Genomic DNA, 16021 nt, shown 5'->3' on the forward strand with positions numbered 1-16021 from the left:
TCTACCCAGTCACCCAGAATAACTCCACGAAGGCATGAGGTACGCTGACCTCCAGCTCACAAACACAGTCGTGCAGAGGATTCCCAAATCAAAACCACCAACAAGGGGCACGCTTCATTAAAGAACATTTAAGCACTAATAAACGAGACTGTCTGAAAAATACTTTATCCACGTAAGATGGTTCATGACTGAATTTCCCTTTCAACACAGCAAAACTGAAAGGGTCAAAACGAAACGAAAACAAGGGTCCCATGATGAGAATCCTTAAATCCTCGATGTTGAGAGAGCGCCTATTGCGAAATGATACGACACCAAATTAGCAGCCAGGGAGGCAGCATGCCAAATACACCCCGTGCATCTGTCTTGCAGAAGTGAGCTTTGCAGCAGCGCACAAACATCACTGAATTCACTGTGTCTTATAATAAGACACCCACTGAAGAAAGGTCTTTCCGTTCTCCAACACTAAATAATTTGACTTCAAGGGAGGTAGGCAGACACAAGTCAAGCCCAATCAAATTTAATAATGTTAGAATATATTTAATCTAAAATTACTTATAGGCTCAAAACTTCCTGTAATTTTTACCTATTCTTATACTACATGCATCTGTTTTTCTAAACTGCCACAGAATTCAGAAGTAAATGTGCCAAACACATTGCTAATTTTAACCCTGGAACAATAAGGCAGCTTTAAGCATTATCAAGTTACCAAAATAATTAACCTAAAACTTTAATAATACATGCACCACATAGCTTTCTCTTCAGATAACCAATTTTTATAACAAAATTACGTAAAGATCAAGAAGTTACAGTGAAGAATCCAGTAGCTCTCCCAGATAGCTGCACCCGAGAGAGGAAAGGAAGCCCTGATTCTATCCATGTTTAGTTATGCTGGTCCCTGTGGTCACAGCAACCATGAGATATGTCAGAGCACACATACATCTATGTTCCAGAGTGTACTGCAGAGCTTTACAACTGGCATATGACTCACCCACAACATTTATAAGACAAGAGCCATAAGGATGTTTTCTGAAATTACATATTAAAAGAAGAAAGTAAGAACAGAGATGTCTACAATGAGCAGTGAAGTGAAAGCTACAAGGTAATCGTTTGGGAGATTTCTGTTCTTTAAAGAAATTGGTGCCAGCAGCAAACTGCAAACAGCACAGCTCCTTCTGCAATAAGTCAGCCCCACGGAAACCGCCATTACTGGGATGCCCAGAGTGCAAGGGTCCTGGCTGCTCCACGCCATCCTGGGCTGCTCCACGAGCACTCCCATGCTCTGACTCCTGGCACCTCTATGCCATTGAGTGTCCTGAAGAACACTCAGACCTCAGGTGAGCAGGAGGCATCTTTCTTCCAAAGGACAACAGGGTGATACCAGTAATGAAAGGTGGGGAGGAGAATAGGACATGGGAACGCTCTTCTGCAGAGGCAAAGATGTGCTGAAGGACAAGGTGACACCATTTCCAGGGCATGGCCTGAGGTCTGACACATGCCTGAGGGACAACTAGCCTCTGCCTCCCACATCGTCTCAGACATCGAGTACCCAGATGATTTAGAAATAAAACACAATTCTCATCAATTCCCCCACATTGAAATAAGTAAATTCAGAACTTCTCTTTGCCAAGGAGCAAAGAGATAAGCAATGAAAATATTTAAGAGCACCTAGGGAGGAAGGAAAAAGAATTTCATTACATACAGAGTGTGGTTATATTCACCACAAAAGAGACTTCTGGGCCTCCTGCTCAAGCACGGGCTGTGCAAATGTACAGCCCCTTCTCGCGCCCTGCACAGGAGCCCACCATGGAAACGTCCACCCTGAGCACGGACAGCCAGCGCCTACCTTCACCCTGACCGTCTGGTCAGACAGGCTGCTCATCATGTCGTTGATGGATCGGAACAGCTGCAGCAGAGACTCCACGAAGTCAGCCTCTCCTTTGTTTTCATATAGTCTGCAAAGAAACACACTACACTGAGGGGTCTGGCTTCATATAGTCTGCAAAGAAACACACTACACTGAGGGGTCTGGCAGAAAACCCTCCACTCTTTCTGATCATGCACCTACAGCCATGAAGGGAGCTGCTTGGGTGACATTTTAGCATGTGAGGCCATTTCCTCGACATCTATGAAACATGGAGGGCAATTAGATCAATGCAGATCACTCAACTACAGAGCTATGCCTCCACATTAAAGACACTGATTCTTAACGATGCTATTTATTGCTTTTGCCACCACAACAGAATACATTGTGTAAGTCTGAATAAGGTGGAACATGTACAGAAATATACAGGAGGAATTGAGGGAGGAAGCGACAAAGACAGGAAGAGAAGGAGGAAATTCAGCTTTAATCCCACCCCACAGAATTAACACTATTAATGTTTTGGTGTGTTTTCTGTAAGTGTTTTTAAACCCATAACGTCACATAATTGACAATCGCAAAGACATCACACTTAATTGCCTAAATTCAACATGATCTAATAACCACTGAAAATGACATTACAGCAGTACGTTCAAAATTACATTATTTCAGAGTAATGATACTACACAAATTCATTCATCTTAGAATCTGTGGTAACTGGAAAATTTTCAAGAGGTGGAGTACATTCAATAAGTGGATAACAATGAGGTTGTAAACTGGTTACCTGTATGCTAATATATTTTGCTAATTATAATATGAGGGGTATTCAAAAAGTTCATGGAAAGATTCATATTATCTTTTAATTCTATGTTTCCATAAACTTTCTGAAGTAGCCTCATAAGTTTCATCTATAAATTATTTATTAGCAGTTACTTCAAGTTGTTGTGTTACTAAAAATCAACACACTTGCATTTTAAAATACTGTATCTCAGATGTTTTATTAATACAGACTAGTTTTCTGTCTAATTAAAAGCATACCCTACCTGAAAACTTGTGTACAATGGAAAATTTTGTAAACTAAGTGATAATTAATTACCCCAGAGGTAATCTTGTATTCAAATGAGCTCCACTGTAAAACAACAAATTCTGTGTAAAATGGGAAATTGCAACCTAGTGTATCTGTTTTGTAAATAAGGGTTTTCAAATTGGGGTTTGCTTAAATGGTGTACCAAACAAAACTACGGAGTCATGACCTCCTGCATACGGGTGGCATGGAGACCTTTTGGCAACTGGTACAGACACAGGGAGGCTTCAAGCATGTCCTCATTTCTCCCCTCAGGACAGCTGCCAGTTCCTCGAACTGGAACTGCATGAGGTGGAAGACTAAAAAACAACATGAAAACCCCTATAAAGCAGAATGGAATTTTTATCAGTCTTCAGAGAAAAAGGGCTGGAGTTGGAAATTGCCAGGGAGAAGGGCCCAGGTAACACAGCAGACTCTGAGATGAAAACCCTGGAGAGGCCAGGGGCAAATTCAATGGGGACTAAGGCTTACCAGGCTACAACAAAGCCTTGACTATGTACAGTCTCTGATCAGAGTAAGGTGGTCAGCCCCACTTTCTCTGCCTAGAAGCACAGGTTAATTACCTCTGGAAGAAAGTCACATCATCTGGAGTTTCTATCTACAGTTTTACATATATGAGAGGTCTTTGAAAAGTTCATGGAAAGATTTGTATTATCTTTAATTCTATTTTTCCATGAACTCTTTGAAGTACCCTTATACACAGTCCTGCCTCCAAACAAAAATTACTAAACTCAGCAAAAAACCAGACCACATGGCCAAATCAAAGAAAAAAAGAGGACAAAAGAAATAGATCCACAGGTGACCAGGATATTGTAGTTAGCTAACTAGAACATCGAAATACTATAACTAGTAATTTTAAAACAGAGAAAATAGAAAGATGGAAAATAAAAAGATGGAGAAAATAAAAGGTATGGTGAAGAATTTTAGTAGAGAAATAAACTTACAAAAAGAATCAAATGGAAATTCCAAAACTAAAAAATATTATATCTAAAACTAAGAATGTATTATATGGGTTAACTAGAGAGTAGAAGACACAGCAAGAGACAGAATTAGAAAAATGGAAGACTCCACAGAAAAACAACTAAACAGAAGTATAGAGGAGGAAAATGCAAAAAATAGTGCTGGGGATATACAGATACAATGAATAGGTCTAATATCCATGTAACTGAAGTGCAGAAGAAGAGGGAGCTAATGGGGCAAATGCAACATTAGAATACATAATGGCCATGAATTTTCCAAAACTGATGAAAGACACCAATCCAAAAATCCAAAAATCCAATGTAGGGCAAAAAAAAAGCAAAGCATTTCTATGCAACCCACAGCCATAGTAAGACTGCTAATAATCACAGAGGGAAGAAAAAAAACAACAACAACTGTAAAAGCAGCCAGAGGGAAAAAAGATGCCCTTTACCTTCAAAGATTAACAGTAAGTCCGAAAGCTGACTTCTCACCAGAAATGATGAAAACCAAAATAGAATGGAATAACTAACATCTGGAGGAGGATAATAACTGCCAACCTAGTATACCACATTAAATGAAAATATCCTTCAAACACAAAGATAAAATAAATCATCTTCACGCAAGCAAAGACTATAGATGACCTACACTAAATGAAATTCTACAGGGAGTTCTTGGGACTCAGAACAAAATAAGAAGTTAAAGGAAGGATAAAAACAATCATAAATATAAAACATATTGAATGAATACTGACCTACAAAATAGTGTAATGTCTTATGGAGTTTAAAATATAAGTAGATCTGAAATGCATGACAATAACAACACAAAAGATAGGAGGAAGTAAATGGAGTTAGAGTGCTCTACTTTTCTAGCCATGTCTATGTCTAGCATTATAAGGAGAGTAGTAACAGTAATAATCTGAATTACTTATTATAAAGTCCAACACACATGTTACCGTCACTAGGACAATCATTAAAAGAATGGTAGAAAAATGTTTAACAGACATGTTAAGAGAGCAGAAAATGGGCTGATAAAATGCAGTCTGATTGGTACGAAGGCTAAAAAGGAGGAAAAGGGAAATGTACAAATCAGTAAAAGAGAAAGTTAATAGGAAGATGATAGATATTAACCCAAAATATTACTTAATTATATTATATGTAAATGAATAAAATACTCAATTGCTAGACTGGATAAAATAAAAATACAGCTATATGCTGCTTATAAAGAGATAGACCTTAAACATAAAGAAACAGAAAAGGTGAAAATAAAATAATAGAAAAAGGTATTCCGGGCCGGCCCGGTGGCACACTGCTACAGTGCGCCGCTTGGGAAGTGCAGTGGCGCTCCCGCCGAGGGTTTGGATCCCACATACAGACCAGCCGCTCACTGGCTGAGCGAGGTGCGGGAGCAACACCAAGGGTTGCGATCCCGTAGCCGGTCCCGGTCCGGTATGGGCGCGACACTGAGGGTTGCGATCCGTTGCCGGGCACGAAAAAAGACAAAAAGGAAAAAAAAAAAAAAAAAGAAAAAGAAAAAGGTATTCCATGCAAACATGAACCAAAAGATAAACTTTTCAAATTAATTAAGAAGTAAATCCACAAGAAAGACATAACAATTATAAATCTGTATGCTCTGAATAACACAGATTCATAATCTATAAAGCATAATTAATGAGGCTTTAATATTTTTTTAAATTTTACCAAGAACTTCTCAAGGATGAAAATTTAATCATCAGTTTTTCTACTGTCAACCAACATGTTTAGAACATATAAAGAGTTAGCATTTTAAAGCAATCCCTTTGAAGCACCTTTCAGTAATGAAAGATCACTGGGAAGTCTCTGAAATCTCATCTCTTGGTTTTATCAAATAAACCAGGAAGAATCACTTGTTTGACCTACCTTGAGATGGAGTAAGGGCTGGGAAGAAAGAACTCAAGAACATATTGATAAATAAATAGATGAATAAACCTACTCATTCCTTGGCCTATTTAAATAAGTATTCATTACCAAGGATGACAGGGTCTTTGTATATTAACTACATTGTATTTTGTGGCCCAGGGAATGATAGCAAAAAGACAGATCTGCACAACTTATTCATGATCAATAACTAATTATTCACAAAGCTAACACCAGATGACAGGCAAAACTCTACAAAGCACAGGAAAGACAGAAAAAGAGCCAAGCAATAACTAGATTTAGTCATTTGATTCAGAAGCTATGGTGCAGGACGTGTCTGTTTTCTGGCTCTCTAGTTAATGTCATCCGCCCACACAGAAAACACAGACAAACAAAAACCAGAGAAGTGCCCCTGGCTGTCAAGAATCTTTCAGTGGGTTCTCCAGGAACCAAACGTCTTTGGGCCAGAGCTTTTAAACTGCTGTTCTCATCTCAAAACAACATGAGCCTTGTAAACAAAACCAAAAGTATGAAATTGCATAGCAAGAAAGAGAGTAAGATAACAGTGATAAGCTTCAATATCTTCATCTCCAAAGTTCACCTCTTTATTCTTTGGAAGAATAATTACTGTCAATTATCCTAGAATTTAGCAAAGCTACTGCATTACATTAAAAACACAGCAGACCATTCTGAAAGAAAAGGAAAAACAAGACATCTCGAAAGTTTATTCCAACTGCAAAAAGAAAAGCACACTTGTCAATTCCAGCTGGGAGCACGATTGTTTTTCGCCCAAGGTAATAAATGTGTTGCAGGTAAGAAAATGAGAGCCCTAGTTTGTCTTCTTCCCCATCTCTGAAAACACCACACATACCTGCTTCGAGCTAGTTACAGATCACACATTCTAGACATCTGTGTGGGACATGAGACTGCTAAGTAGACTATACAAAATAGGAACATCATTTCATCTAAAATTAAGCCTTCCATATGACAGAGAAAGAAACAACTAAATGTTATGGTAGGACAACAGGGAGGGAGGGTCAGGAGGACAGCAAGGCAGGGGAGCACTAAAGGACTTCAGCCCTACTGCCCATGACAGTAAGGTCGGGGAATTTTTCCTACCATAAAACTGTAAGATGCTAAAACACCTTCTCGACAGCTTTCGACTACAGATTTAAATTGAAGAAGTGGGGGCTGGCCGGTTAGCACAAGTGTTAGAGCACAGTGTTGTAACATCACAGTTGAGGGTTTGGAACCCATGCTGGCCAGCTGCCATAAATAAATGCATAGATAGATAGGTAGAGAACAACTAACGCTTATTAAAAAATAAATAAATTTAAGAAGTATTTATCATATCCACACAAAGGGGCTACAACTGTGTTCTACATTTTGTCAACAAAATGTTATATTCTCTCCTCAAGAATCGTAGAAGGTAGCCAAGAGCCACATTTAGGAAATATTTAGAGAGAAAAAAAATACGGTCAATAAACTATTAAAGTCTAGGATACAGTCGGGGCTCAGAAGTTCAGTATTTATGGAAGAAGGAAGGGGCAAAGAAGGGAGGGAAGAGAAGGAGAGAGGGACGGAGAGGAGGATGAGACCGTCGACAGCACCATGATGACTGCAGCATCTGGATGGGTAAGGTCAGAGAGGTCCAGACAAGGCCCCAGGGAGGCTCAGGAAGCCTTTCTGCCTTTTAGCAATTGCTGCTCCTTGGCTTCTGACCACTGCATGTCCTCGATGGTCTCAGCTCTTTTGACAAACAAGTTATCCCAGCAAAGAAACTCAATTTGGAATCAGGCACAGCTCTTGCTGGGTCCACATCAAGACAAAGGCAGTCAAAGAGATAGGGGCCTGTACCATGTTGCCAAGCACCAGAATGAAGGCACTTTTGAGATGTATGTTTTCAATGAACACATACACCTCCTGGGTCATGGGCAAGGGTCGGCTGAGTATACTGCCCCATTTCTACATAACCTGGTAGAACTGTGTCCCATCTATGGATCGCTTAGGACTCCAATGACTTAAAACCAAAGAGGTACTGGTGACAGGAGTCTCAGAGACTGACCCCCAAGATAGAAGGCAAGAAAAGCCTCTGCAGAGCCTACTTAAGTAGGATTTAGTAACCAGGAAAGAGGTAACAGACATTCTGGGTTAAAAGTATGGGGAAAAGAATGTGAACTGCCTACCCATTATGTATCTCTCCCTTACTCCTTTTCCAAAAGAACCCCAATTTTGTTGAAAGCATCAATAAGCCCATCTAAAAATCCTCTTCCGCCTCCCTTGCATGCACGTAGGTGGCCACAGTTCCAGCCAATGAGGCAAAAATACACGACACTGTAGGGATGGGGGAGCTGTCTCACAGGACAGTGGATGGCACGGCTCCTTCCTTGTCTTCCCTGCTCCTCCACCTGGAATACAGATGTGATGCCAAGAGGAGCAGGAGCCACCGTGGCACCATGAGGTAAGGAGACAGGCCCTAAGGATGGTGGGGCAGAAGGACATCTGGGAGCAAGTGCATGAGTTCTGGATTCTTCCCCTGGGCTCTGTGTTGTGTGGGGGACGGAAAGGTGAACCTCATCTGGTTAAGCCACTTACATTGGAATTTTCTGTTACACGCAGCCAATCATATTCCTAACCCCTATAAGACTGATCAAGCTAAATAAAGTTAATGACCCATGGTTCTAAGATCTTATGCCATTCACATTTTAAAATTTAAAGAGATTAAAGAGAGAAAAAGAGAAATAATTTACTACTGGTCCGCCAGGGTGACCTCCATTTTTTCTAAAGCAGCATTATCATGAAAAAGATTACAGCATTTAGTACGACAGCAGAAAAACACCAATGATCAATGCACGTGTCTTTTAATTATGAGTCTCTGAATAAAATGGAAAGTCAGCAGTGTATTTACAGAGGAGACACGCCTCATCAAACCCCTGCCTCAATGGCATATTTATCACAAACTGCAGAGATTAAAAGTTTTTCAAATAAAACACAATAAAATCTGTATCACCTGACTGTTGCCTTCAAGTTCATCCTACCCCCTTATTGCAGATTTTGGTCTGGAGTAATCACAGACTTAAAATCAGTGGGGAAAACACACACGAGCAAGACAGAGGGTGCCAAGAAGTTCATTTTCATAAAATAATTTTATTGAAATAACATCAAACAAAATATAGGAAATCAAAACCTAGTTTAGCTTGTTTTTCACACTTAATAGTGTGAAAATCATTGATGGCTTTCCACCCTTAAGAAAAGAGAAAGCTCCAGTCCACAACAGGGTCATGACTATCCATATAAATAAAATAAAAGAATGAGCCTGTGATAGCTCAGTCAAGGATACAAAAGCACGATGCCCTCAAATGTTGGGTCTTCATGTGTAAAAACGGCAGCATAGAGGCTGGTTTTAATTGTGGGAACCCCAGAGTGGACATAAACACACTCAGTTCTTTGACTGGGAACAGGGGGCTACGACCCTTGGGTCGGTCAGTGGTGTTTACCAACTGGTTTGTGACGTGTGTAGGTCCACACTCAGCCAGTAACTTGCTGCTCTGGCTTTATATGTATCACAGTATACGTAAGATTGAATTTTGAGTTCTTTCCCTTTCTCCTGGGCCCTTCTGGACACATCTGCTTCAGGCAAATAAAAATAAAGTGAAAATAGGAAGCTGCTGATTTGGGTCCACACTTTTCAATTACCAACTTTCACTAATTAGAGATAATTCAGAGGGACCTTGGTTCATGAATTCCATCTCTGTGTCTAAAACTCACTACAGGAACAACGTCCACCTAAAATGACCAACAACCACCAACATCACTCCTGGTAGGTCACCCACAAAGTAGCCATCCTCCAAAAGAAACAAGCGGAGTGATCGATGTCAACACCCCAATGCACAACGCACCCCCTTTTCACGTCTCTTCAATCATAGAGTGAAATGTCATGGGCCGACAGAAAGCTTTTTTATTTTAGCACAGTTCTTAATCTGTATATAAACCTAGAAAAAATATGAATGTTCTCTGTGAAATAATGAAGTCATAAATGCCCCAATTTACTTTAAAGTTCAAAAATAATTCATACGTTCATCCAGACTGCATATGAAAGTGTCACTAAGCTTAAGTACCCGAAGGTCCTTTTGCAAGTGTCACTAAGCTTCAATACCCGAAAGTCCTTTTGCATGGAAACTTCATATGTGGAGATGCGTCTCTGGAACTAAAACGTCATTCTGGCTGTGGGAAAGAGAGGAAGGACGTCCCAGAGTCTCCCCAAAGAGGCCACTTAAATTGACTTTGGTTTTTCCTCATCGTTGTTTGTTTGTTATTTTATTTGTCCTTGTTCTGTTAGGGCTTTTTGCTAGATGAAGATACACTGAAAAGAGCTTCAGAGCCTGCAGTAGATACCTGGGTACCACACGTGAAGCATCACGAATGTCTGACTTACACGCACACAGTTCAGACCCGGGAACAGTGCACTCCCTTGTCGGCGTCTGCATGTGACACACAGGGCACAGTCGAGGCAAGAATGAACTGCCCCACCCAGTGTTGCTAGGATTCGCACTTCTCTCGTGCTCAACAGCAAGGAAAGAAGGCAGGCAGAGGAAGGGAAAAACAGAGGGGGAGAGAAGGGGAAAGAGGAGGAGGAAGTAAAGCGTTTCCCAAAAGTGCACTCAAGAGCCAGCACGGTGACACCTACTGATTGAACAGTATCCGGGAGCGCACGATGAACTTGAAGATGTACTCTAAAGCTTTCATAGCTTTGTACAGCTGGTCACTGATGCCTGGCTTCTCGGCATTGTCCACGTAGTTCCTTAATACTTTCGTCAGTTTCCTATTCACAGTGGAAACACACATTAATGACAAGTTCACAAAATTGAACATCTCAACTGATGAACAAATACACAAATGAGGTTGTTTTGGTTTTGGTTTTGGTTTCTGCTTATCAGTAAGTATATGCACATTCATTTCCTAATCAGATAAAGTGACTGATAGAAATCTCTCAGAGGAGCACGGTCTGAGTATTTAATAAGCACTTTCTAGGCTTCACAAGTCGTTCTAAGCACATTAAACATAGGCTCCACTTCAATCTTCACAGCACTATAGGGCAGTAGTATCACCTTATCTTACAGGTGAGGAAGCTGAAACTTAGACAGGTAAACGAACTCTACCAATGTTAAACAACAAAATAGAAGGGGTGCTCATCAGAAAACAGCCACAAAATTTTTTTTCAAAAAGGCATTAGTCTGAAAATGTTCTCATACTGGGTGGTGATGGTGACAGTTTCTCAGCAATGTGAATGTACTAAATGCCACTTAATTGTACACTTTAAAATGGTTAGGTAAACTTGAGGTTATGTGTATTTTACCACAATAAAAAAAAAAAAGGCACACAACAGTACTTGTTATTAGAAATCATCTCAGCCACCTCTATTCATTTTAGTTGATCTTTCCAAAACTAGATTGTTTACACTGCAAATAAAAATTTTAGAAGTAATTTTTTCTTTTCTTTTTTTTTTTTGTCTTTTTCCGTGTCCAGCAACGGATCGCAACCCTCAGTGTCGCCCCCGTACCGGACCGGGACCGGCAACGGGATCGCAACCCTCGGCGTTGCTCCCACACTTCGCTCAGCCAGTGAGCGGGAACCGGTCTGTATGTGGGATCCGAACCCTCGGCGGGAGCGCCGCCGCACTTCCCAAGCGGCGCACTATTCAGTGCGCCACCGGGCCGGCCCTAGAAGTAATTTTTCAAATAGGAAACATTTTAAAATTTTTAATGAATGTCCTAAGAATTCCTATATGAAAGAGTAAAAACAATATATGAGAATTATTGGTGGTTCATGAGAAGATTTTTAAATATTTTTTACATTTAATAATAATAGGATCCTCCCAAAATATTTAGTTTTAAAAGCAAAATGACTATACTTCTCTTAGTTTATATACTTATAAATTGTGATCTAAAAACAAGCAACCCCCTTACATAAAAATATTTAAAACATTTTCCATAATAAAGAAGTTTATACAACTTAGATAAAAATTGATCACACTTATTTGTAAATTTCCCATCCCACTACAGAAGTTATTATAGACAGTACAAATAAACTAATGTTGGAAGCTTGACTTAGATTCGTAGCTTCTTAAATTATTTTAAGGGCTTAGTTCAGAGTTTTTATAAAACTTCCTTGGTAAAAACGAAGAAAAAAGCATTAAAATTTTTCTATTTCACTGTAATTCAAATAACCAAAAGTTAAAATGATAACAGATTTATTCGAAGCTTCAGAATATGTGATAAGGTTAATTTAAACAAACATATAAACAAAAGTAATTGATTTCATTAATAAATACATATAAATTAAGATAAGAAGTAAAATGCTTGCTTAGTAGAGACAAGATGTGGGAAAGTCATAACACTGCTGGTTGGATAAATAGGCACAATACTTTTTTGAGTAAACTGGCCATATATATCACAATATCTATCGCAAGTTATAATATTCAAACCCTTTGACAACAGCAATTCCACTTCTAGTAATTTGTCCTACAGAAACAATTGCAAATGAATTAAATGATGTTTACTGCAGCACGGTCTGCACTACTAAGAATGAGGGTAATTCAAAAAGTTCATGGAAGGATTCATAATATATTTTAATTCTATTTTTCTTCAAAGTTTTTGAAACACCCTCATATATAAACAATGCAAAGGTCCATCATTTGAGGACAGGTTGAATAAATTATAAAACATCCCTACAATAGAATACTGTACAGCTGCTAAATACAAGAGATAGGGCCAGAAGGGAAGACTCTATCACTAACATGGAAAAAAAGCCAGTTACACTGTTGAAAGAAAACAGTAACTGCAAAACAGCAGGTCTACTGAGGTCTACTCTGTATTCTATATTCTCTTCCATTGAATTTTTTGTCCATCTTTATGCCAATATCACACAACTTTGATTACTGCAGTTTTATAGTAAGTCTTGAAATCTGGTTCTTTTTCCAAAAAGTTATTTGGGTATTCTAGATATTTTGCCTTTCCACATAAATTTTCAAATTGGCAAGTCAATTTTTCAAAAAAGCATACTAAGATTATGAGATTGTGTTGAAACTATAGAATAAATTTGGGAAAAATGTACATTCAAGCAATGTTTTATTTTTCAACCCACGAACATAGTATATATCTCTATTTATTAAATTTCTCTCAGCAATGGTTTGCAGTTTTCAGTGTAAAAGTCACACTTACCTATCATTAAATGTATTCTTTTGTATATTTGATATTTTTTTGATAACACAGTAAATTGTACTGTACTTTTAATTTCATCTCCCAATTATTTGCATACATACAATTGATTTTTCTTTGTTTTGTTTGGGAATATAGTTTTATTTTTCTTAACTGACAAATGACAATTATATATAATTATGAGGTATACAATGTGATTTTTGATAAATGCTTACATTGTAGAATGATTAAATCAAGCTTTGTTCCTCAACTTTCCAAAGTTTACCTACTAGTTCTAGAAGTTATTTTTTGTTTGGTTAGTTTGGGGCTTATTTAAAATAGACTCTTTAGGGTTTTCATGCATATAATCACGTTGTGAGAAAATATAGCTTTACTTTATCTTTTCAACTGTTTTATCTTGAATTGCTTTTTCTTGCTTTACCACACCACTGCCAGTACAATAATAAACAGGCATCCTTGTTCCAGAACTTAGGGGGAAAGCTTTCAATGTGTCATCATTAAGTATGAAGTTAGCAATAACTTTTTTTAGATGTTCTTTACCAGATTTGAGGAAGTTCCCATCCATTTCTAGTTTGCTGAGAGGTTTTATCATAAATACATGCTGAATTTTCTTCATAGTATACTGAGACTTAAAGCTAAAAGCATTTTAAATTTTAAATAATCAAAAATAACATGATGCTATTTTGTAAAACAAGCAGACATCATCGTCATCATCATAACATTAATAGAGGCATGGAAAATAAATCCAGAGACAGTGGCTATCTCCAATATGTATCATCATAAACAAGGAAATTTCATTTCCCTGCAATATAACATTTTGGTAATAGAAGATTTTTTTTTCTTTTCTTTTTTGCATTGAGCATGTGCTATTTTTAAACTATGAAGGCCGCAATGGGAAGAAGCAATGTTCAATTCTGCCCAAACTGCTACACTTTCTGACACTACTGGCCTATAAAATAGTAACCCTTCATAAAGATGACTCTCAAGCAATGCCTTCTAAATCATAAAAGAACAACTAAGTTAACTTCAATATAGTCTCCGTTTTTAGAGAAACTGTCCAAACACTACCAGCATAAGTGCAACCAGTGAGACAACAACCAACAAGACTATCCATTAACCAAACTTCTCCAGACAATCAATTCTTACGTAATCAACAAGCATTCACTGCAGCTTTTAAATATTCACCATATTCATAAAGGTGCCCCAATAGGGTACTCACAGCAGGTCAAGTTAAGTTGTGAACCAGTATGGGACAGACTTTTCATCCAGATTAATATAGTAAGACATTATAAGAGCAACCTCAACTGTAATTATGGATGATGAGTAACTATTTCATGATTTGATGAATCATAATAAAAGGCTTTTTGGGTGGCTGAGTGGTCGTGCAGTCCTTTCTAACACTGATCAGGTTAGAGAACTCTAGCAAGGAAACCTGGAACTCTCAGATGAGCATTCCTGCGAGAGAGCGCTGAAGAGCCTTTGAGATCCTCCCGCTACAGAATCTGCTGGCCCAGCAGCTAGGGAGCAAAGCTTACCATCTGCTGCTGCTGGTGGGTTTCAGTGCACAGAAGAGCATCTAAAGTCCTAGCATAAAGCCTGCTTTACTTGGTTTAACTTATTTTCCCAAACTTACTAGACCACACACATTTTCTTATTACACCTATTAACAACCCAGGGAATAAACATTCCATAGAATACATGTTCGGAATTCTTCCAACAGATTAATCAAAGTAAAGAACAACAAATAATCATGATTGCAAGGAGAATGACCCAGGACCAGAAAATAAATCTATCTGCCAGGCCATCCTATAAGTGCACCAAGATCAAACCCCTTGGCACTAGCTAGAGAGAGGCAGACCAAACGCAGCATCCGTTATGTCAGAGAGCAGCCCGCAGCAGCTCCATAAGAGGTAACTCCACAGACAGAAAGGAGTCCAGGCATGCTGGTTTTACGGAAGAACAGTCCCCAAAGCTCCCTCCCTTCTCGTTCGGACCAGTACTGACCACTCCCATGTAGTGGAGCTGGAGGCAGAATGTTAAAAAGTCATGCCCGTTGCTAAAATCTTTCCTTTCTTCTCTTGGAGTTCTCCGGGAAGAAAGCCTAAAGATCTCAACATTTATCAAGGAAAGAGACTATATGGACAAGAGTCTGACATAAACCCAGGCCTGCCAAGGCCTTTTAGTGGGTAGGAGGGCAGGAGACCCTCCGCGATACGCTGAGCACGAGATGTCAGCTGGCCCAGAGAAGACCACAAGCACATCATCAATGCAAAGGCCACCTCCCATGATCTGGGTAGAACCATGTGAATCCAAAAGGACTCTGTGGTATCACTGAGCACGAGATGTCAGCTGGCCCAGAGAAGACCACAAGCACATCATCAACGCAAAGGCCACCTCCCATGATCTGGGTAGAACCATGTGAATCCAAAAGGACTCTGTGGTATCTCAAGGTATAAACACTCAGATTCAAATTGTTTAAGAACCACTGGAAGTTGCTAGTTTATCAAACCATGGGGAGAATACTTATTTTCCAAAATAAAAACTTCCTTTTCAGCATATTCCAGAGACTGAAGGAGAGGACACTGATTCTCGTATCTCGGTCCCATCATAATTTAAAGATAAAATGGTACTTTTTGTTTTTCCCATTGAGTAACGTGCCAGAAACCCCCCCACTGTCATTTCTCCACCCGTGAGAATAGAGCATTGCTCTCTCCCAACAGCACAGCACAGGAAGGCCGATGACAACAGGGGGACATAGGATGCAGTGTGGTAAGCTGATCCACTGTTCTCATTTTCTGAAATTAAAGTATGAAGTCCAATCTGTGAAGAGCTATTTGGCCACAGTTCAATCAAGAAGCAGGATTCTGAAAGTGAGCACACTACGAAATCAGGCCATATCTACAGCAGTCTACAGGCCCCTTCCATAAACCCTGCATGGTCATGTTTTGGTTGCTGGAATGAGAAGGTGCTGCCTGACACCCCCCCCCCCCCCCCCCCCCCCGGGGGGGGG

The 16021-nt window shown here is 39.3% G+C and overlaps 1 protein-coding gene across 1 annotated transcript in view; it reads right to left on the reverse strand.

Annotated features, from left to right (window-relative positions):
* Nucleotides 1-1843: 1843 nt before the first annotated feature.
* The window catches only part of LOC103604765 (dedicator of cytokinesis protein 1), a gene marked incomplete at its 3' end in the record, with an annotated part of 96949 nt that continues 82771 nt past the window's right edge, over nt 1844-16021 (reverse strand). Inside the window, exons 22-23 of the mRNA XM_008589333.1 lie at nt 10482-10616; nt 1844-1952 (exon numbers count right to left, since the gene is read on the reverse strand). Coding sequence (XP_008587555.1) covers nt 1844-1952; nt 10482-10616 — 244 coding nt within the window. The remainder of the gene's footprint in view (nt 1953-10481; nt 10617-16021) is intronic.

This window comes from Galeopterus variegatus, unplaced genomic scaffold, assembly GCF_000696425.1.
Source record: "Galeopterus variegatus unplaced genomic scaffold, G_variegatus-3.0.2 Scaffold5379, whole genome shotgun sequence".
Lineage (NCBI taxonomy): Eukaryota > Metazoa > Chordata > Mammalia > Dermoptera > Cynocephalidae > Galeopterus > Galeopterus variegatus.